We start from the raw sequence: 23095 nt of genomic DNA on the forward strand, positions 1-23095 counted from the left end.
AACAGAAGATCTGAAGCTTTATCGACGTAATTGGTTACATGATTTAGGGCCTGATGCAGAGTCTATTGAAATCAATACATCTTTCCACTGTTGTCACTGGGCTTTGGATGAGGTCCTTAAAGAACCTGGGGGATAGATACAACTAATTGAAAAGACTGAGGAGATGCAGGGGATTTTCATTTGTTTTTCAAGCAACTTTCACGCTGGTCAAGAAGTCTCCAATGTTTGGACACAAGGATATTGGGTTCATGTTAGTCATGGATGTAAACTGCCAAGAGGGAAAAACACTGTTCTGGTATTTTTCATGTTTTCTATTTATTTTTTATTCTACTCTCATTACTCTGCAAGGTTTTGATGATTTACTGACGCAATAGAACCTACTCAGTTGTCACCCTGATATCATCCGTGTAGCTCTTTATTGGAGACTATTGCTAGGGAACAGTTCCAGCACGAAGTATTTCAAGGGTTCTGAATAATGAGCATCTGAATGACTGGCACAGCTGTTGTTGCCGGCAAGCCTAGTCTCTCTGGATGAGAGGTATAAATTGGTTTTTGCTGGCATAAATGCCCTGCTGTGTTATTCTTTGTATGCTGCTTCCCCTGCTATAAACAAGATGATTTTACCTTTCTGGGTGTTTTAATTTGTTGTTTTGCATACTGCTATTTTAAAAGCAATTCATAAACTCCTAAGAGTGAGATAGCACAGTGCACGCCCCTCAGTCTCTGCTAATCAGAATGGTTACCCTAATCCAGCATTTTTCAAATGCGGCCACCATGGCTGCATGCAGCCACCAAGGGCTTTTCTTGCAGCCATAGCCTCCTGGGTGGTGACTGGGGTGAGGGGGTGGCTGGAAGCAGTGGCCCCTCCCCCAGGCTGCCAGCAGGGGTTGGTCCCTGCCCTCTTTTGGAGCCACAAACACTATAGGAGCAGGTGACCAGGCTGAGTTCCCCACCTTCCCAGGGGGTGTGAGGCTTGGGCTTTGGGCTTGAGCCCTCGGGTAGTGGGCGGCAGGCTCTGGCCATGCGGTGGCGGGCTTCATCCCCCAGCCGCAGGGCTTTGGGCTCTGAACCCGGCTCATTCCCCACACAACACCCTTGGGCCCCTGCTGCCTCCTCCAGGCCCCAGCTGTGCAGCAGGACCCCAGGATTGTTGGATCATATTAAAGAAGTTCTGTATTAAAATCACAAATGAGTTCGATTCCCCATAGTTTAAATTCCAGGGTATTACTAATTAAGAGGTCTCTTGGTTTTTGGTACTGTTTCTCTCCCTCTATGTGTGAAACTTGCAAGCTGCTAATTGCGTTAGTACATTCTAAGACAGAGTCTGTTCTCAAAGCAATTCACAGAGAGAGAGTCTCAAAGCAATACTCTAACAACAGAAACAGCACCCAGAGACTCCCCGCCCTTTTGTTGTATTAACAATTGTGATTAAAATAGAGCTAGAGGATGTATGTGGACGGATGCTTGGTGTGGATAATAACTGAATGATCAGGGAGGTGTCAGCCTAAGAATCCAGTGTCCATCGGCTGAAGAAGGCGTCAAGTGGAAATAAGCAGAGGACCCCCGGAGGGCAGACTGGAATCCACCCAACAGCCTCAAGGATGGGAGAACCAAAGAACAAGATAACATCTAGCAGCAGGGAGCCGTCAGGAATGTGCTATCTGCTGAGTGATTCAGCAACAGCATGATGAAGCAATTCCCATAGACTGGCATAGGAAGAAATTCCTATAAAAATAGACTCTAAAAAGTGAGAACTTTGGGGTCTGATTCTGCAAACCAACTTCCAGGAGCATCAGATGAGCATCTGACAAGGCCCTGCTCCCTCCTCATATCCAGGCCACCTGGCCAGTGGCTTGGCATGAGCAACTCTAAGGCTGGTAACTATGATAACAACCTTGCAGAACCTGTGTGTGTGTGTTTGTATGAATGAATGTGTGAATAAATATGAGATTGAATGGAATGTTATAGCTATAACTAACTGCTTATTATGATTCTTTCTGTATTCACAATAAATGTGGTATTTTGCCTTTTTCCCTTTAATAAGATCCTGCTGGTTTTTATTTTATTGGTATAACAGGATCCAGCCCCAGACTCACCCCCTAGGTGTCCCAAGTCCCGCTACCTCTTCCAGCCCCCAATCCAATCCCCCATCGCCCCTGGCCTTCCTTACCCACCGCCCCATCCAGGGGTTTAATTTGTCCCCCAGCTTGCCGGGGATGAGTAAGTCTGCTGTGAAAAGTGACATTAACACATATACAAATATCACTTTTCACAGTAGCAGACTTACTAGCTAGCAATTTTTTTTTTTAAATCAACCAGAAAAGGAAAACATGCAAAGCACATTATTTGTGTTTTTATTCTGTTTCGGTTCAGTAAAGATTAGAGACAACTGTACATTATTTTTATTATTGAGTCTGCAAAAAATCCCTACATAATGACATTACAATGATTTGGACATGGATATGTGCATATGTTTTTGTTTTTCCTGAAGTTAATTATTTTAGGAAAAATTGTCAGAGCAGCCACCAGCAAGAGTTGGTGCCGGCACTCTGAGGCCACCAAAAAATTTGTTGTGAGACCCCCTGCTAGCACATTTCTGACTCTACGGACATGTGCCAATTCCAGTTACAGCAAGAGGATTTATTTGCTGTATTTTATTGTTAAGCCACTACACGACCAAAGTTCTTCCTGGGAACTAGGTCATTCTAATATAGCTGGTGTGGTTGAAATCAATTTTCATTTGGTCCTTTCCTGGAGCACTGATTATCATCTGTTAGGATTGCAGCCTCAGCATCAAGTACCAGCATTAATTGTTATGGTTTGCAACATGGCATAGTGTCAGTGGCTGGCCAAGGAGACATATTATTAATTCCTCTTGATGGTTTCTGATGTACTCTGTCCTGCCATATAAAAAGGACTGTGTCCACCTCATTTTGCACTTTAAAATGATTAAATGTGGTCGGCCTGTTAGAGAAATTCCGTTTTCCAAGTGATGGCATCTACATTTTTACTGCCACATTTTCATTTAGGTTACAGGGAAGACTCCGTGCCCGGGTTTCCTTAGCAAGACCTTTGCCAGATAATATAAGGGAGTACTAGCAGGACAACTAACCCACCCAGCACACATTATACATAATACCTTAAGTCCCTACACATTAAGAAGAGTTTAGGACTTGACCCTCTAGTGGAGCAAAAGGTTATATTAGAAATAAGGTTCACAGGTTTTTAAATGCAAATACACAGGTACAGGTGAATAACTGATTATGAGAGAACTAAAGCAATATGGCAGAATAGGAGCACTAAATATATTTGGGGCAGTTTTATTTCTTTATCAAAGTGCAAAAGGGAAGATGCTGAGCTGACTGTGATGAACTCCCTCAGAGCCTCTGGTGCTTCTTGGGGTTTTCAGGAGGAGAAGGAGGATACAGAACAAAATGTGACATCCAATGAGATGGAAGGGTGAGAAAACCTGGATTTGTGCTGGAAATGGCCCTCCCTTGATGATCACTTTAGATAAGCTGTTACGAGCAGGACAGTGGGGTGGGAGGAAGTTTTGTTTCATGGTCTCTGTGTGTATATAATGTCTTCTGCAGTTTCCACGATATGCTATGCATCCGATGAAGTGAGCTGTAGCTCACGAAAGCTCATGCTCAAATAAACTGGTTAGTCTCTAAGGTGCCACAAGTACTCCTTTTCTTTTTTCTTTTTACGAATACAGACTAACACGGCTGTTACTCTGAAACCTGTATACAGAAGAGTTCTCAACAGCTGCAGAATCAGCTGTTCTACACTTAATCTGTCACAGCTATCCATGTACTAATCCAGCCATGTCAGAAAGAAGTGGCCATTTATTTTCTTGTTATAAAAATGACCAAGTATTTTGGTTTAGCCTGGCCTTCCTCTTCTGCTCCCAAGATACAGCCCCTTTCTGATGTAGATTTGTGTACATTTGTGTATGTTAACAGTCTGGTAGCAAGGCTGCTGGGAAGAGTGTATATTGTAGGTGTTGTGTTGTAAATAACCCATGTGCTGCAGGCAGCAGATAGTGATCATATAAATCACAGTCATCTAGGGCAATTAGGCCTAGAACCCTAATCCTTCAGTTCCAAAAGCACAGGCCTCTTCCACTTGAGGTAAAGGGAAAAAAAAAATCACACAGCATCAAACATACACACAACCAGCATCTTACAGTGGCACAAAGTTTACTTACTTCTGGAAGAGGCTAGGGAACTGCAGCACAGATGCAGCTGCCAGGACTCCCACAACATCACCCTCTTCCACCTCTGGTTCAGTACTGTATAAATTCTTGAGTGCTATAGCAAAGGCTTCACAATGCAATATACAAACAAACAAAAAAACCTTCAGCATTAGGTTGTGCTTTCCCTTAAAATGGGGGCGGCGGCTGCACAAAGGATACGGCGCGTCTCCTGTTCAGTGTAGATAGTAAATTATTCGCTGAGACCACATGGTGGGGAAAAGGTCTAGTGTAGGCAAAGCCTTACTGTTAGCTTCATGCTCAGTTCAGTTAATGCTCAGAGACTAACCCTGGGCTTACAACCACAACCCAAGAATCTGGCAGTGCCCCTGAATGGTGAAAAGTCCCAGAAACACCAGTGTCGAGACCTTTGGAGGAAGATACTGAAAAAAAGTCCTTTGAATTTTTCAGCAAATAAATGTCATAACCCAGCTGCCCTTCCTGAGAGAGATGGTTTGCATGCTTTCCCAACATGACTGCAAATAAGTGAGATCTAGGCTATAAAATAAGCATAGGCTGCTCTACGATAAAATTAACTCCTATGCATTGGGCTTGTACAAACCTATGTGCTGCTCCTGCTTAAATGGGATTTAAGTGGTGGATTGTCCTTATGCTGGCCCTCTGCACAGGGGTGAGTTTGACTGCTAGCATATAAAATGCCACCCCCACTCCATGGCTCAACAGGGAGTATGTCTGATCTGACTGGCAGGGGATAGACAAGCCCTGGGGTCCTGAAAGGAGGAGGAGAGGTTAGCCCATCCCTGTTCCCTGCTACCCCATTAAAGTTAAAATTGATAAAGTTGGGGTCTGCCACTTTAAATTCTATCCCTGTGTCTGCGTTCCATTCTCATGTGTGTCCAGATCAATGGGCCAAATGTCAGTATCAGAAATCTCCCTAAAAACAAACATTCTAACAAAATAACAAATGCTTCTTTATATTGACATTTCAGAAGTGTCCAAATAAGAAATCTGGTTTTATTTTTGTCCCCCATAGAGCACAAAGACTTAATTTGATGTAGGAATGTCGTGGACACAGTGAAATATCCAGTTTGCATTTGTGGTGATAGTCACTATCTAAATGACAATTTGCCATCTCTACATTACCAATTCTAGTGACTTCTGGGTCCTGAACATCCAATGAAATGATGATCTTTTTCATTTTTGACTTCTCTTTGCCGAGTGCCTTAGTTTTCTGAGCAGCCAGGTTGGACTGTTTATTGTGTTTGCCTTCTACCAAGAAACAAATTTGGATATACATGAAGATTTCATATGCGACTTGTGGTATTGTATTCACAGTACACATTCCAGAATACTTTGCTACACAACTCACTTTGGCAACCAATAAATAATTCCTGCTTAGGTGTAATACACAAAGAATGAGATATTTCCCCTCCATCAGAATTGGCACCCGTCTTTGGCAATCTCAACAAAGAAGCCAAGAGACCATGGAAACTGAGCTATCCTGGCAGTGGTCCTTCCAAAATCAGGTTAAGGAGATATTGGCCATAAGCTGTACAATTTCCATTAACTTCAGTGGACTATGGGTTAGGTTCCATGTTTTTTTGCCATGCAGAACAGAGTAGGAAAAGCTATCATGAGTCTGTGTCCACTCATTTCTCTCCTGTAGAGGAACTAACCCAGAAGTCCAACCCCTTCAGGAGCACTCAGAAGTCAGGACAGATCCATGTGACAAACTGTATTGACTGATAACTGGGCATTGTCCTTGAGAGAACCAAACCTTAATTATAGGAGATTAAAACCAACTTGGTTTCTTATTAATCTTCTCCTCTCCAAGACAACACCACAAGACTTCTGAATTTTTTCATTAGGCACTACTAAGAATACCTTTTTTGCTTTTGTGTTGGCTTTCCAAATCATTTATGTTCACTGGCTCTACTGCAGAAATTAAAAGCTGTGACAGCGTCTTGGATTTAAATAAATAGATATGATGAAGCTCCCATAAGAAGCCCAGGCACTCCAAGGCCACATCTAAAGAGACAGAATAGTTGGGTAATTATAACACTTGTGTTAAAATTCAGATTCTGATCCTAGTTACACCAGTGAGAATGTGGAGTAACTCCATGGAGCATTTTTGATTCAGATCATTATTTCTGTGACAGTATTTATCTAAGATGACCTCACCCGGTTCCATATCTTCTGTCATCTTCTGCGTGTGGGAAAAGATGACTTCTTTTGTGCAGGCTTGATTGGAGTGTACCCTCAAAGAAGAAAAGTTGAGGCAAAACCAACATTAAACATATTTATACATATTTCTCCTCTTGGTTTTTTTTTTAGGCTAGTATAAAAAGACGTAAGAAACATTTGTTACCTCTCCAGCTCATCGCCCTTCTGAGATTGTGGTGATAAACGTGGGCAATGGTCTTGTGTTTCAAGTTCCAGATCCGATGTCTGAATCTTTGGTTCATCAGACAGGGACACAGGTGTGTCAGCTGAAGAATTAAGGAAAGCACATTTCCTTATTATTGACTCAGTGTATGTTGGTTAGGAAAATCCCAGGCAATGTCAGTTTAGCAAAACAAGACTTTTTTCCCCACTCAGGAAAAATAGTTGGATTGATCACGTTGTTACTTAAGAACTCAAAGGGTTGAGTTCTTGATTCACAATTACAGGCTCTTTACAATTTTCACATCATTCACAGAGGAAAATGATACTTTACTATCTTGTCAGAATTCAAATATAGCATGATTAGGGCTCCTATGTGCTATAGTAATACAAATAATATTCTTGGGGTGAGGATGGCTAAGGCACGAGTATGGGGAGTTCAGTTCAATTCCTGGCTCTGCTAAACACATCCTTGGCTGCTCTTAGGCAAATCACTTAGGCCTTGATTTAGCAAAGCATTTAAACCCCATCTTAATTTTAAGCCCAGGATTAAAGCCCATTGACTTCAATAGGATTTAAAAATGTGTCTAAAGTGAAGGACATGCATAAGTGCATTGTTAAATAGGACTTTGCACTGCCTAAAAGAGCTTTGCCAAACTGGAGTGTAAAAAAAAAAAAATCTATCCTTGCCTCAGTTTCCCCATAATGAAATGGGAATAATGGTCTAATTGACTGGCCATAGGGCACAGTTGTAGTTCCAACTAGTGATATTGTGAAGGAGAGTAACAACTGTGAGCTTTTAGGCAGCTGCAGCTTTGCCACCATTCTTGCCCAACTCAAAGGTGTATTGTGTGGCTAAGTCCATTGCTATGTAAAGCATTGTACAATGCAAAGTATTATTTACCACTGTATTTCTAGATGACTAAATCCTCTCTGCATTGACTGACTTATAACTGAAAACCCACGTCTCTGATGCGAATTGTACCTGTACTTTTAGTTTTGCCAGGGATTAGGTCTTTTTGCGGACCTATGGGTTAATAATGGCTTCACCTAAATGCACTGATAATCTTTTAGGAAGGGACCCTTAAAAGATTTGTTCAAACACGTTGCCATGTGATGAAAGACAGCTGTGACTAGGGCTGTTACAGTGGTTCAGATACCAACACAGAATCCGTCCTCACAAAAAAAACCTTTCCCCCAGAACTGGAACGTCTTTTGAGGTTCTGAGGTCCTCAGCCACTGCGCCACCCAAAGCTCCCTCTTGACTGGGGATCCACTCCCTTGTTCTGCAGCAGCAAAACCAGAAATGCTTTGCTGGGCTCTTTTGCTGCTGTCGAGTCTGTGAATGCTCCAGAAGGCTGTTGTTAGATCTGTTTACCATCTCTGGTCTTTGCTCCTAAATATTTTAATGTTTAAATGGATAGCAGCAGCATTTCTGTGTCTCATTGCCAACGCCAAACATGCAAAATCAAGTCCGTTCCAAAAAGAATGAGACTGGCCCTTTTTTTTTTTAAGAAAGACTTTTTTTAAAAATAATAAATTTGGGGGTTTTTTCTTTGATTTCTGGTTTTTGAGTTTTTACAGTACAGGTGGTCACATTTTCAAGCTCTTCCTTGCAACCACAAGAATTAGAAACATATTTTTTTAATGAAAGCTGAGACTCTCGTGTACTCGGTTGTCTCCAGAAGCTGGGGCTTTAAGTCACACAGCAAATATGCAAAACTCACAATAACATTGCGAGAGCCGGCAACATTGCGTTGCTGCAGAACGAGAGGGTAAGCAAGCCATCTGCCTCCAGAAGAACAGCCCTACAGAGATTGGGGAGGGAAGTGTGCACCAGCTGATATGTCAAAGACATCATGTCTATTGCTCAGCTCTAGCAGTAGGTTTACAGGCCAATTCTGAACATCCAAAGAAGGAGAAGGGATCAGTTGGCTGGTTCCAAACATCTAGGAGGGTATATAACAGCCATCTATTCATCCCTGGAATAATAGACTAGATCTGAAGGTAGTGGCTGATCAGATGGATTTTCCCCAAGTACCAAGTGGCACCCAGTTGCCGTGGGTTTTAGTTGGGAGGATGGGGGACTCTAAGTTCAAATCCAAACTTACCCAAAGTTCAGGAGTGTTTGGAGTGGAGATTTTCTTGTGGGCGCATTTCTATTTAAAATGCATGAGAAATAGCAAATCACGCTTTCTCCTGTCTCCCTACCTGTCATCATCCTCTTCAGGGTCTCGTTGAGGCAGACTCTGAAAGCCTTATTGGCTTGTGCAGTTCCTAAGAGATCACAGCTTAGGCTGTAAGGGAACTGCCAGCGATTGGTGAAACCAGCTTGTATGCGGAAGTAACGTCTCAAGGGCAATGGAGCCTTAAACAAACATAACGATAAATCTTTGTAATATGTGTTTCTCAAGGTCTGGGTTTCTGCACCAAGAGTGTTCTTGGAGCACAGAAGCAAGCACTCTATCAAGTCAAATCTACAATGTGTACACCAGTCATCACTTCTCAGAATGGAGATGGGTGAAAACCAGAATTATGTAGTAGCTTCTCTTCCCTGACCTAGAGGTTTGGGAGATCTTATCAGATAGGACCCACATATACCACACTAGTCTTGGTTTTACTAAGCCAATACCCATTTGAAAAAGTTATGCACACCCACCTTACTTAGAGTCTCTCTCTGACTTCTAAACTCAGTTCTTATCCCAATCAAAATTCCACTACAGCCATTGACATTCACTTGGCTTCATAACAAAAGCATGAAAAAATGCACATTTAATTTAGTTACTGTGTGAAACAATAAATTGGCCCTGGGTCACTGGTAATATATGTGAATCTTCTGATATGCTTAGGCTGAATTCTGAGATTATAACAAAACTTGAAACTAGAGGCCTTTCAAGGTCATAACAGACATTCTGCATTGCTCCAGTTATTGCCACACTTATTTACTTGCACCATTCTCTTATCCTGCTTTCTGCAAAGTCAATGGGAATTTTATACATGTATGGTAGAAAGAGCAAAATACTGGCGAGAAGTGTTGATTGGGTCTGAAAAGAAAATTTTGCCCTTAGTACAAACATGTATATGCTTATATGAGAATTATTCCAAGATTTTCTCTAAGATGGCTGTGCCTTTTTCACTGTTTGATTTATGCTGTTTGGAGGTGTACTTATTTAACTATTAGTGATCAAAATGAAATAATTTGGTAGGCTGGTAAATTATTTTGTACCTCACGGGATGGAAGGTTGGATTTGTGGGCACTTGATGGTGCATTGGGCCCACAAGCGGGTGGTGGAGTGACAGGCAGGTTGCAGCTGGGCTTTAGAGACAAAGCTGTCCGTCTTTGATGGTAAGGGAAGAGGAACATGTTGTGGGGGATACTTACATTCATCTACTGTACTGATTATTGTTTTAGGGAAGAATGATCTTTCTTGAGGTTTGCACGAGGTGAATTTGAGAGTCAGGATTTAGCAGGAATGCTGGTTGGATACGGGCCAGTGGTGTCAGACATAAAGGAGGTTTGGTTTGAAATGCTTGCAAGGCAGCTAGGACAGGAAGCTGTCAAATCTCCTTATGTGGATCACGTCTGGAGAAGTGTGAACCAGGACATCGCTACAGTCTTACTGGACACAGGTGATACAATCACTGCATGCAGGAAAATCAGGTACAATGGTCTTGAGCACTACAGGGAAACTGGGCTCATTTATCAAACATGGAGACCAATTTGTGGTTAGGAGAACTTAGAGATTGGATTGGTGGAAGGCAGATACCAGGCACTGGGTGGAGCAACACGCCAAGCTAATTGCTGGCATCCCAGTGACCGTGCAGGTGAGATGCTCAAGGGTGTTCCCAGAGACAAGCATGGATGAGAGACCCTGGAGAGGACTGGTGGACTCTGTTAGCCTGGAGGAAGAAAGAGACCCCTTAAATTTTCATTGACGGAGGTGCTGTCAACCCTCCTCACAGAAAGGATCCAAAGGTGGGCTGAATTGTAGGGGTTGGGTTGAATATATATTTAGTAAGAGGCCATTTATGAGGCCAGAGGGTAGTTTAGACCTCCCTATTAAAGTTAAAGCATAATAAAATGGTGGCTTTCGGCTTTGAAACCCACCCCTGCACCATTTCTGCATTTGCAGATCAATGGCACTTTGAATCTCATCAACTTCACAACCCCAAAAAGCTGGAGTGAAATTTGCAATCTCTGCCACCTAATTATCCTGTGTCACAATGGATTCGCCTTTAAGAACTGAATTACAATTACTACAGTTCTAGGGTGTCTACTAGTTGTTTTCAGGAGCCTGCCTATAAAACAGTAAATACATGTGTGTAACTCCCATTAGCATTATTGGTAGTTATCCTCATATATATGCTATCAATGAGAGAATAGATCATAGTCTTCAGTGCTTATAGCTACAAAAATCAATAACTGTCGTATGTTTGGGAGTGACAGTTTAGAGATTCTTATGCTATTTAGACGTTTTAACTCTAACAAGACATAGGCATCAATCTGAAGATATTATACCTACCTTGGGTATTTTCTTTTCACTTGGGGAAAGTCCTCCCAGGGCTGCAAAAGGGACTGAGAGCAAATAGCTGAGAGGTAAAGGAACACAGTTAAAATTTCAAAAAAAAAAAAAAAAAAATCTCTGCAAAGGTTCTGTTCATGTCAGTAAAGCATGAGACCAAAACTACATTTTAAAAATTCATAACGTTCCTCATATTCTCTCTACTAGAGAAGGATCAAATTCTACCCTTTGATTTGGGTGCGCAATGCCCGGGGAATTAATGGGAAATGCATTGCCAGTTCTGAAGACAGAATTTGACCATTTCATATTTAAAATCTGTGGGCCCTGGGATGCTCAGCACCTTTGAAAGTGAGATCGTGGAGGTCTCAAATTGAGGCACAATGAATTAGTGAGCACATTTGAAAATTCGGCCTTAACTTTGTGCCTTGGTTTCCACAGCTATACAATGGAGATATTTTCCTCCCAGTGCGGTTTTTTTTAGGCTAAATTCAGTAATGGCTGCAGAGGCCTAGGAGCCCCGTAGATAAGAGGAGGAAAATGCAAGTATGTGAGACGTCAGAAGGAAGTTTTCCTGCAGCATGCATGTATCAGTTGCATAGTGTTGCAGGAATCATTTGAAAACAAAAGTCAATTCTGTGAGATGGGAAGTGATCTCTCTTATTAGACAAGGAATCATCATTCAGCAGGAAATCTCACTGCTCCTTTCAAATATATCTGAAAACATTCACTCATACTTACCAGTCTGCTGGTTTAGTTTCTAATGAAGGAATCTTGGGAACAAAAGTAGTCAGCTGTGCTAACTCTAGTGATTTCCGACTGGAGACTAAACCAGCAGTAGTCTTTAAATTCGCCATGATGAATGCTGTTAATAATGGTAAACTTTCTTATGTATTGCTGGTCTTAAACACAGCTGGGGAGGGTTGGGGACTAGCTGCAGAAGGATCACAGCCCCTTTTCCCTGCCATCCACTGCCTTGGAGTTCTTCTAGACAGGCTACTGCATCATGTTTCCATGGAAGACACAAGACACAGTCTGTATTGGAACACAAGGGACCGTTCTAGTGGTCATCAGATGCAGACAGTTTGTTACTATGACAAGTTCTTCCTATTATGACATCATGAAATCCTTGAAGAAATGATGTATAAAGCATCCTGCAGCTACATTGTAATAGAAACACCCCCATTTGATAATTCCCCATTGACAACTAGTATTTGAGATGTCATTTATCCAGTTCTTAATCCATTTAACGTGTGGTTTTTTATATGATATAGACCTAACTTTTAAAATCAAAAAGCCTTACAGAAGTCAATGTATATCACATCTCTGCAGTTATCTTTTATCAATCAAACTTGTAATCTCAAAGAAGGCAATCAGGTTTGACAAGACTGTTTTCCATAAAACTCTGTAGAGTAGCATTAGTTATATTCCTATGCTTTAATTCTTTATTGAATCATTCCTCAGCTTTTCCATTATTTTGTCTGGGACTGATGTCAGACTAAGTGGCCGATAGTTACCTGTACCTATGCATTGCATCAGAAGAACTGTGCTCGCTACATCCACGTGTAAAAGCTATTACAGCTAACTTAGCTCTAGCATAGTTACTATGAATAGTGTGGACAGAAATAAGAACAAGGGTAGCCCAGCTGTGCTAGAGACTAATCCTCCCTTGATAGCTGATGTACATTTTTACAAAATGGCCCAGATACTAGTATTATGGATCACAACTGGGAGGCTGCATGTCTGTATAATGTGAAGTCTCTGGATGGGTTGTCAACTGTAGGGCCTGAACCCAAAACCCTATGGATCAAAGAGTATAAATCTCTACTGCCTGAACAAAAAGACTGAGTTCTTAGCTTAAAGCCAGTAGCACAGTCCACCATTAGTCTGCCATTAGAAGAGACAAAGAGGCAGCATGGGTTACACTCACACTGAAACAGCCTTACAGCAGAATATTTAAACACAGATACTGATTGACCCACGACCCACCACACACACACACACACACACACACACACACAAGTGCTGCATACAAGTTTTTATTTCATTCGCTACCAAACAATGGTTTGAAATTGAATCTTCATGTGGAAAATGTTCACATAAAAGAAATTGAACTGCAACTATACGCTCAGTTCCCAAATCCCTGGATGGCAGTTTAGATATGCACCATCATTAAAATCCACAATCTATTTTTAAGTACTCCCCTTTAATATAGATATTAAAAGTCAGAAGCCTCCAGAGTTTCTTATTCCACATCAAGAACTAGAGACCAATCCTGAAGCTTGCTTGTAGTTGCAGGAAAATCTAAGGATGAAGCAAAGTCAACATAGATGTATAAATTCTTACAGGTGTGTTTGTCTCACAAATTAGACCAAAATTTTAAGCCTTTTTTAAAATCACACACATTTTAGAAAGACTTAATAGTAATAGGTATTTCCTGATTTTCTTTTTTCAATTTTTTATGTGGATTGAAATATTCCACTGCAGCCTTGAATCAAAAGATTTCAGTATTGAGCCAGTCTGAGTGCCTGAAACTCTTTAGAAAATGACTGCAATCAAAGGGAAACTAATTTACAGGGAAAGGGAGTGAAAGCTATAGGGTTTGTCCATTAAGCAAGGGTTTGATTGGGGTTTGCCATTCTTACAGATGGTTACATTCTGGGAATCTGTGTCCCAGAAATACCATTCCAGAGTATGGATTCTTTTCATTGGGAGGCGGACATCGCCTGCCCACCTACTCCTCTTCAGAAGGTCCATTTAGTCACAACAGTCTCACCATCTCTGAAGAGACTGGGAGAATGAGGAAGCCCAGTCTCTGCTTCTAGTGACCAAAGGAGATGAACAAAGGAGATTTGGGGTATGTCTAAACTGCAAAAAAAAGACCCGCAGCATCAAGTCTCAGAGTCTGGGTCAACTGACGTGGCTCGCACTACAGAGCTAAAAATAGTAGTGTAGATATTTGGGCTCTGGCTGGAGCCCATGGTCTGAAACCCGGTGAGGGGGGTGGATCTCAGAGCCCAGGCTCCAGCCCAACGCTGAATGTTTACACTACGATTTTTAGCCCTATAGTATGAGCCCCTCAAGATGAAGTCTGATGACCTGAGCTCTGAAACTCACTGCCATTGGTCTTTTTTCACAGTGTAGACGTTCCATTTTGGTCTACTACCATAACAGGTAGAGATAAATGAGTGAGTCCACAAGAACCCACCTAGCCACTCCCACCTCCCAGGGAGTAGCCATAGATCTCTAAGGTAATGAAGGTCAGAGGCTAGGAGTAAAACCAAACCAAATTATTGTTCCAACGGATCCCATCTTTGGACTCTCACTTTCCGGAAAGCAAGAATCAATTCCCATAATCAGCCCCAATCCCATTCATCCCCATGGCCTTTCAACATTTTGGGAGGAAGAATTAGCATCCCTAACAGTCAGAAACGGGTAGACAAACTTGATCCTAGATGAGGAAAAAACTGGATGAAGTCCCTTATGTTTTACTTTCCATAAGACCAGCCCTGCACACAGAAGTTTTAGAATACTTCCCTGCCCATTTTCTCTGGATGGCAAATATTGACTTTTAGTGTCTGGTCTCACTGTATTCTGAATGGAGATCAATTTTATATGGATTTTGGGACTCTTCTCCCCACCACCAACTCAGTCAATGTCTATATCTAAAATCTTTTTAAGACATCTCTTAAACGCTCACTCCACAGACATCATCCATCATTTATTTATTTATATAGATACACAGGTTTAACATATATATTTAATTTCCAGTATTACAAATGTTACAAATTACAGTATTACAAATTAAATGTTACATGTATATAAAGGAAAATATGGTCCTTTAATGCTGAATAGTAGCCACTGAAGGAACTATCAGGTAGATCCAACTTGGCTAAAGGGCCTTCCCCAAATGCTAGCTTCAGCTGTTGGGTGAAAGGCAGCATGTATCCAAAAAATTAACAATCTCCCCTTTCGTGCAATTTTTACAACTAACCACTACATACTTTTTTTTTTCTTTAACATATTCAAAGAATATATCCTGTTAAGCAATGTAATCAGTAGGGATTCTCTCAAGACATCTCAGCAGAGGAAGTGATTGGCAATCCCAGTTTAAAGATGCAGTTTTATTAACTAAGAAACATTATTAGACACTGCACACATTTTATTCTCTCATTAAAATAAAAGTATGTAATGTAGAAAGACACTACTTCTGACTATAGCTTCACTATTACAGAACTGTCTGTAATAAAGACAATAAATATTTAGCAGAATATAACAGTTTCAAGGAGCTGGATCAAAGTAATTCAAGCTAACAATAAAATGAAAAAACCCTGCTGATTTGCTAAATACCCTTTTATAAATATTAGATTACATTTGTGTGAATAGTCTTAGTAAATACTCTCAGCTGAGTTCCTTTGTGCTGCTGCAATCTTATTATTATTCAATATTTCTATTAAGGTGGCTCCCAGGAGCCGTAGTCATAGACCAGAACTCCATTGTGCGAGGAACTGTAAAAACATAGAACACTGTCTCTGCCCCAAAGAGCTTACAATCTAAATATAAGACAAAAAACAACAGATGGGATACGGACAGATGGGCGAGTACAAGGAAACAATTCGATAACATTGGTCCGCATAATCAGCAATACATTCAAAGCATATCAGAGTTACACTATATCCTGAAGATATAGCAGCGTCAGCAATTTTATGTAAAGCAGCAATTAAGTCAAATGGATTTTACAGCCATCCTAAATAAAACGAAGGGAGTTTTGTAGATGCCTGCAGACTCCGAAGAATAAGTTATTGTCTTGCAATGATTTTCAACAAATTACTGAAGAACCAAAACTGGAAATCTAGTGAATTTGTAATTGTATTGTGAGTACAGTTGCATTTGTCTAGTGAGTTCCATAAACACAAAGACCAGTTTTTTCTTCAATGATTTTGTAAAGTTAGATCTCTAAATCCATATTAAAAATATACCCTCATTTAGCTACAGCAATTGGACTTGAAGCAGAAATTAACTCAGCGAAGTCCTATGACCTGTGTTATGCAGATGGTCAGACCAGAAGATTACAGTGGTCCCTTCTGGCCTTAAAAAGCTATGAATATTAAGCATAAATTAAGATAGGTTGCTATGGAGCACACAATAGTTGAACTACTACTAATGCCTGCTGTTTATATAGTGCCTTTCATCTTGAATGACCCGAAGTGCTTTATGCTTTACTGTACAAGCAAATACACAAATTATTATAGTCTTGCTCCTGTTCCCATTGAAGTCAATTAGAGGAGAATCAGGCTCTATATACAAGGATCACTTCACACATTATTAAAATACCTACATTTAGGACAGGAAGCAAAGAATACTATATCCAATTGAAATCACAGAGGCCATTTAGATAAGCAGAATGTCATTACTCAAGTTGTAATTTGGCTAGGACACTGGGATTAACTCCATTGTCCTTAAATCTAGCAACAGAGTAAGTTGATCTTTTGGAAGGAAGCCCACCAGTTGACAACCATTTTGCAGATTAATGTTGTTTTGCTGTTTCATAGCAAGGTTCTCAGATTGTCATATTGGTCCACAGAAAATATCCATAATGTAGAATCTTTTCATACATTGTTCCTCCTCTCCTCAACTTTGGTTTGAATGATTCATGTTAATGATGATGATGAACATTCTTTGAAGGATTGTTAGATACATTATGGTGTATTAGATTTTTCAATTACTTCTTGAAATTTTCAGTTTGTTTTTTAATTTACTTATGCCAACAATTCAAAATCATTTCAAACAAGTAAATCCTTCTTTACCATGCTACAAGGCTGCTACTTGCAGCTAAGGTGGTGGGTTTTTTTCTAGGTATAATATCACATTAATGTATAAAAGTTCTGTAATAATGTGTATGTTCCAGTGGAACATTATATATTATCCCTAGAAGCTCCTTAGGCTAAAGAGGGGGTAGGAGAGGGAGGTTGCCTACACTGTTAAGTCACAGTATAATCTATATCCGCCACTGTACATTTCCTTTGAGCCTCCATCTTTTCATGCCAGACTTAACTACTCCCTTTCAGATATCTCTAACCTCCACTAATTGTTGTATTATATGTGAGCAACATTCTTAGGACTAGTTAGTCATTTTTTCTAAAAAGGCAGCCTTGTAGCGTGGGTTTACTGGGGTTTTGTTTTGTTTTTCACTTCAAGTTAAACAGCAGATGCCACAACACTGCAGAGACAAGGAGCGATAAGTGGCTTATGGAGATGGTGTTTCTTGAACCCAGGCTTTTGGCATTACAGTTGTTTGAATAACAACAGTGAACGCTCACTCCAGGTGCTTTGGATCCATCCCTTCTTGCCCGTTCACAGAATGATTTGAATGAACAGGACTTCATAACACCACCTACAACAGAGCCACATTTAATCCAAAACATATCAAGATGTTCAAGTTTGCCTACTTGTTTCACTGTCTTATTAACATGAATCTAAACATCCAACGATCAAACGTAGTGAAGAGACGAGCATCATAAGAAGCAATCATTCTGATGCTATGGCATTTTTATAAGTATGAGTTTATAAGCATAAATTAATTAATTACAACACTTGTTATTTTATTTCATCTACAATAATGCACACCTACATGGTGCATTATTATAGAGCATTAATAAGAAGAATTTAATGGCTACCTATATTACTATTTGTCACATTTCTGCTAATCCATACATGATAAAGAGTTAAGATTTATTAACAGAACTTTTAAAAAAAGAGCTCATGTTTAACTACCTATATTTTCTCATCATCTCACGACTAGCCTCTTCTACCAAATTGGTAATTTAATTCTCACAGGTATCTCTTGACAGAAATTAATATATTTGATACTTTTTGGTTACAATTTTGCAACTACTTACTTGCTTGTCCTCTTATGACTGCACATGCATCTGAGAGCCCTGGACATTGCTGAGTTCCTTGTCTGTTACATTCTTCATCACTAGAACCTACACAAGTATAACATTGCAGTGCTTCACCTGTCATTAAGAAAAATTACTTTACATAGGTATCGCTCCTGAACTTGTTAAGATATTTTAAAAGCAACTGTTCAATTTCTTGGTTTTATTTCTATCTGAAGCAAACATTGAAAACGGCTAATTTAGTTACACTGAATTTTTAACTTACAATGTGTCTAAGGATTTTTCAAAATCCAATCAATTTTTATTTGTCAGAATTGGATCTCAAGATTGCTTTTAAAGACATACAATGCATACATTGCTTTGGTTTTGGTATTTTGCACATAATGAGATATCTAAGATTATTTAATGTACTGTAATTGGCATCACACCTTTTTGTACAGTTAGGAAACAGATTCCACTAAAACAAACTGGAAGTATAACATGTATTTTTTTCATCACTGTCTTCTTCAGTTTACAGTACTGTGAATACAATACACACCTGAGATCTATAAACACCTACCTGTCACTATGATACTAAATAATGATACTAACTAAGGGCTAATTTTCTCCTAAAGTATCTAATTCATTTGAAATCTTATGACTCATTCCTCCCAGTACTGATCCAAAGATAAACTGTGCGGTAGTTTTAAAGGTAAGCATGAATTTGATAAGCACTTTAAACAACTGAATTAAAACTTGCAAACACAAGCAGATGCTCTCGCTGTCCACTGGGAAACATGTATTAAAAATCTATTAGTAGAAAGATTGTATTTTACAATAATTATGTTAGATAATGTGGATAACAGAGCCGAATTTTAACAAACTAATTTGATAGCATACAAAACCAACGGAAAATCAAAACTGGCAAAGATTAATGACAAAGATGCTGAACTCTTTGCATGTGTCTGATATCAGAGACTATAAACAGAATTAGCTGAAATTACTTACTTTTGATTACAAAAAGCAAGCTGAGAAGAACCAGGCTGAAGATTGTCTTCATCATGGATATCCAAGAGATGCACCATTAGACAAAGAAAGCAGTTTGTCTGTCATTAAAGTCCTAATGCTTGTCTTACATACCTAATCCTCTATAGAGGATGACTTAGGGGATGAAGAGGTGTGCAGAATGCTACTTATCTAGCTTATTCTGGTTATACTTCTGACCAGATGTACTTGTCCATTTCCATATGGCAAATTCTTAAAGTAATATCAGGAAGAAAATGTATTCACTACTTACCCTAAATATACTTAATAGAAGCCATCTCATAAAAATAGATCCTGCAACATGTTACTCATATGAGTAGTCCCATTACACACCTGGAAAGGTGCTTTGCTGAGTCAGGATCAGAGTGCTCAGCACCTTGAAGGATTAAGGCCATGTGTACATGTCTACAGGGCCCAACTCTGCAAATACTTATGTACCTGAGTAACGTTACTCTTGTGAGCAGTCCCATTAAATACAATGGCACTGCTCATGTGAGTTAAGTTACTCATATGTGTATTACTTGAGCAGAAATGGCATTTCCCCTTATCATGTTTCTGGCATTACATGTAGAGAAAGCACCAAGTAAATAAAATCATGCTTATTTCCAAGTTTCAACGAAAAAATTTATTTACAATAGAGAATTTTATTTACGAGACATGCATTTTTTTTCATTTTTAATTTTATTTTACAAATCAGCAAATGCAGATCAAGTTTACACTCCTTAAGGCAAGAGTCCCCATGCAAGTAATACATGTTTATATTAAATCCAAAAGATATCCAACATGGGAACTCATGTACGAAGGGAAGGCTAGGATCAGCAACTTGTAATTTACTAGAGAACTTGACCATCTCCCTGATACAGGAACTTTGAGATCAACTTGCTATGAAATATACTATGAAAATGCAAACGATAGCAAGAAATTCTGATAGTCATCTTAGTACTGCATACAGTTAAATCAACTTTATTTAGAAAGAAAATACAGTAGTGCATACGAAAAAGTGAAAATACAACCTGTCCACATCAATATATGGACATCAGTGTGCCAATGGTCATATTGCACTCAATATTGAAGTCCAGAAATTTGGTTAAAAGTTAGCTTTTCCCCATTTTGGCAATCAGTTCATCACAAATCTTTGTTAATTCTTCTATCTCTTTATTCTAAAAAACAAACAAAACAAATTAATAGTGCAAAAATATCTTTTAAACAAATATAAACATAAGGCATCTTTTGCATTTATTATTATGTGATTTTAGGAAAAAAATCTTTTCACCACTAATAAGAAAAGAAAGATAGAAATGGATAGTACTGCGATCAATGCAGCAGTGTCAATTTAGCAGGTCTGGTGAAGACATGCTAAATTGATGGGAGAATGCTCTCATCTCGATTTGTATACACCACTTCCCTGAGAAGCATAAGGGAAGTCCGCGGGAGAGTGTCTCCCATCGACACAGCACAGTGTAGGCACCATGGTAAGTTGATCTAACTACGTCGACTTCAGTTATGTTATTCACGTAACTGAAGAAGCGTGACTTAGGTTGATTTACCATGGTACTGTAGATCAGCCCTCGGCCTCTATTACTTCCCCATCCCCATATGGTCTGGCAACACTGCCAAAGCATGGTTCTTCTCTGAAAAGTAGGTAGGGGTCCTAACTGACAGACAGCTAATAACTGTGACACTACTAGTTCTGTAAATCCCAATAAATATGCGTGACTTAAAAAAAGGATAAAAGCTGGTGCAAGTACATGATTTAAAAACAAAGTAATTGACAAACAAATAAAAAAATTAACATTCTACAGAATTAACCACAATTTCTGTGCACTAAAAAACCTTTTAGTGAAAAGGAAACAGATATAGCTTAATCGAAGTCTAACAGGAAAATGTATACAATTTGTAACCCAGCATATAACACAATGCATTTTATAATGAAGCATGTATGATACATGAAAATTTTCTTCTCCGATTTAGCCTTCAAATTATCATCATAATCATCATCATCAGGGGGTCATTCTGTGATTCTAAATTTGTTCAGACAGGTTAACTGCATTAGCTAGAGCAGGGGTTCTCAAACTGGGGGTTGGGACCCCTCAAGGGTCGCGAGGTTATTACGTGGGGGGTTGCGAGCTGTCAGCCTCCACCCCAAACCCTGCTTTGCCTTCAGCATTTATAATGGTGTTAAATATATAAAAACATTTTTTTAATTTATAAGGAGGTGTTGCACTCAGAGGCTTGCTGTGTGAAAGGGATCACCAGTACAAAAGTTTGAGAACCACTGACCTAGAGCAACTGATGCTGGCAAACTGCATCACTGTAACTGAGTTTTAGTACAGAAATGCTTAAATTACCTTTTGTTCCAGTGTTCTTTCCAATGCATCCACTTTCAGCTGCTCTTTACGGAGACTGGCCTGATATGCTGCTTGTTCTTGTTGAGCCTTGCCTCGGACTTGTGCAATTTCAGCATTAGCTCTATAGAAATATAGGTTTCTCTGGTGAATGTTAAATTCTTGCAAAGGGGAGGACTAAGGCTAACGACAGCTAAAATAGATGTGGCGCATGAATGTGGCTGGGCAGTTGCTGGGCACCACTTTGAATGTGCCCTTGAAACTTTACAGCCCCCTTTCACTGAGATAATAAGATAGTTCTGTCTCATTACTCCGGGCCTGCCTTGAATAGAGACCGTGAAACTCTTTTTATCAACAGTTTAATCCTGAGTTAACTGTTCTAGTGCCACAAAACTGATTTCACTTGAAGCACTTTATAAACCTCTGACCATGACCACCTCCGGTTTCCATGAACTAGATGGAAGCTGGGAGAGCCTTGGAGAAGTGAACCCAAATATCACTTCATTTTCCACAAGATCAATTTTGGTGTTAACCTTTTGGAAATATCTCTTGTGTGTCTTAGTTCAGATAATTATCATAAGACTCAAACATAAGTGGGCACTAGAAACACTTACTTGATCTTACCAAACTAGCAAAGAAACCCTCTGAAACTGTCTGTCTTAGGAGGAGGCCCTTCATGTAGTCCATTTCATAGAGCACCATTATCATTAACCAAATGGCTTTGCCTTGTTCTCTGTGATCAGTTAATATAGTGTTAGTATTAGTGCTCACTTGTCACCATGGATTTGCCCCCCTCCCCCACAGAAAAAAAAGAAGAATAACTACTGGTGATTTATTAGTCCAGGCCCTCTCCATCACAGATGAACATGAACTCTGTCACATAAAATATAGGCATACAGTGCTGCAAGTCATAAAATATTAGGCCTGTCTATTGAGGATGTTCCTGTAATCTAAACACCTGAAAGGGTAAACACTCAAACAATTACCTGTCCAGTTTTTCTTCAGCATGAACTTTGAGGGCTTGGTACCTCTGCTCCTCTTTCTTTACTCGTGATAAATACTCCTGTGCACATTTCTTTAACACTTCTTCATTCTGAAACGAGCAGATTGAAGTGTCAATGGCATATCAACAAACAAGGTGACAGTTTTCAGTCTGTGCTGGTGAAATTACAGGATTTAAACTCCTGTAGCAATATATGGCTACACGCACAAGTCATCTGAGGCAGTATTTTATGATCCAAAAAGTTACAGTACTGCACTTTGTATGTTGTACTTGAGTGAAATTATTTGTTTTACAGGTTAGGGAGCCCCACTGCCCGAAGCCCTGTACAAACTTATAAGACATGGCCCTCAATCAGAAGAGCTTACAGGCGGAATTCCAACAACACTAGCTATGCATGAGCCATCTCTTAATAAACAAATAATTCAAATCACCATTAACACAATATATACTGCAGTTGCTGTGTAGCATGTATGAAGTTGTTCTTTTATAATACTCTAATACTTCTGGAGCTATTCCCTCATAATCAAGCATAAACACATACATACATACATACATACATTCCCCCCCCCCCCCCACATTACAATCTAATGTCAATTTGTAACTTGGACAAATGACTCAAAACAATGACAGTAGCTAAAGGTAAGCAATGTTTGTATATACCTATAAGAGAGTTTCTTTAGTTTTTTGGAAGGAGGAGAGTTAAAACT

The 23095-nt window shown here is 39.6% G+C and overlaps 2 protein-coding genes across 10 annotated transcripts in view; both read right to left on the bottom strand.

Annotated features, from left to right (window-relative positions):
• BTBD16 (BTB domain containing 16) overlaps nucleotides 1-11975 on the bottom strand; it is a 46644-nt gene extending 34669 nt beyond the window's left edge. The window contains exons 1-8 of the mRNA XM_074960029.1: nucleotides 11860-11975; nucleotides 11122-11188; nucleotides 8810-8966; nucleotides 6587-6705; nucleotides 6398-6482; nucleotides 6101-6244; nucleotides 5360-5485; nucleotides 4211-4325 (exon numbers count right to left, since the gene is read on the bottom strand). Coding sequence (XP_074816130.1) covers nucleotides 4211-4325; nucleotides 5360-5485; nucleotides 6101-6244; nucleotides 6398-6482; nucleotides 6587-6705; nucleotides 8810-8966; nucleotides 11122-11188; nucleotides 11860-11975 — 929 coding nt within the window. The remainder of the gene's footprint in view (nucleotides 1-4210; nucleotides 4326-5359; nucleotides 5486-6100; nucleotides 6245-6397; nucleotides 6483-6586; nucleotides 6706-8809; nucleotides 8967-11121; nucleotides 11189-11859) is intronic.
• Nucleotides 11976-19733: 7758 nt separating this feature from the next.
• Nucleotides 19734-23095, bottom strand: part of TACC2 (transforming acidic coiled-coil containing protein 2) — a 144501-nt gene continuing 141139 nt past the window's right edge. For 2 of the 9 annotated variants that reach the window (XM_074959221.1, XM_074959224.1), the window contains exons 18-20: nucleotides 22372-22478; nucleotides 21389-21509; nucleotides 19738-20200 (exon numbers count right to left, since the gene is read on the bottom strand). In XM_074959221.1, coding sequence (XP_074815322.1) covers nucleotides 20135-20200; nucleotides 21389-21509; nucleotides 22372-22478 — 294 coding nt within the window. In that variant the 3' untranslated portion in view covers nucleotides 19738-20134. Of the gene's footprint in view, nucleotides 20201-21388; nucleotides 21510-22371; nucleotides 22479-23095 lie in introns of all 9 variants that reach the window. The other 7 variants (XM_074959219.1, XM_074959223.1, XM_074959220.1 and 4 more) reach the window with 7 other exon arrangements.

Source organism: Natator depressus, chromosome 7, assembly GCF_965152275.1.
Source record: "Natator depressus isolate rNatDep1 chromosome 7, rNatDep2.hap1, whole genome shotgun sequence".
NCBI classification, from domain to species: Eukaryota; Metazoa; Chordata; order Testudines; family Cheloniidae; genus Natator; species Natator depressus.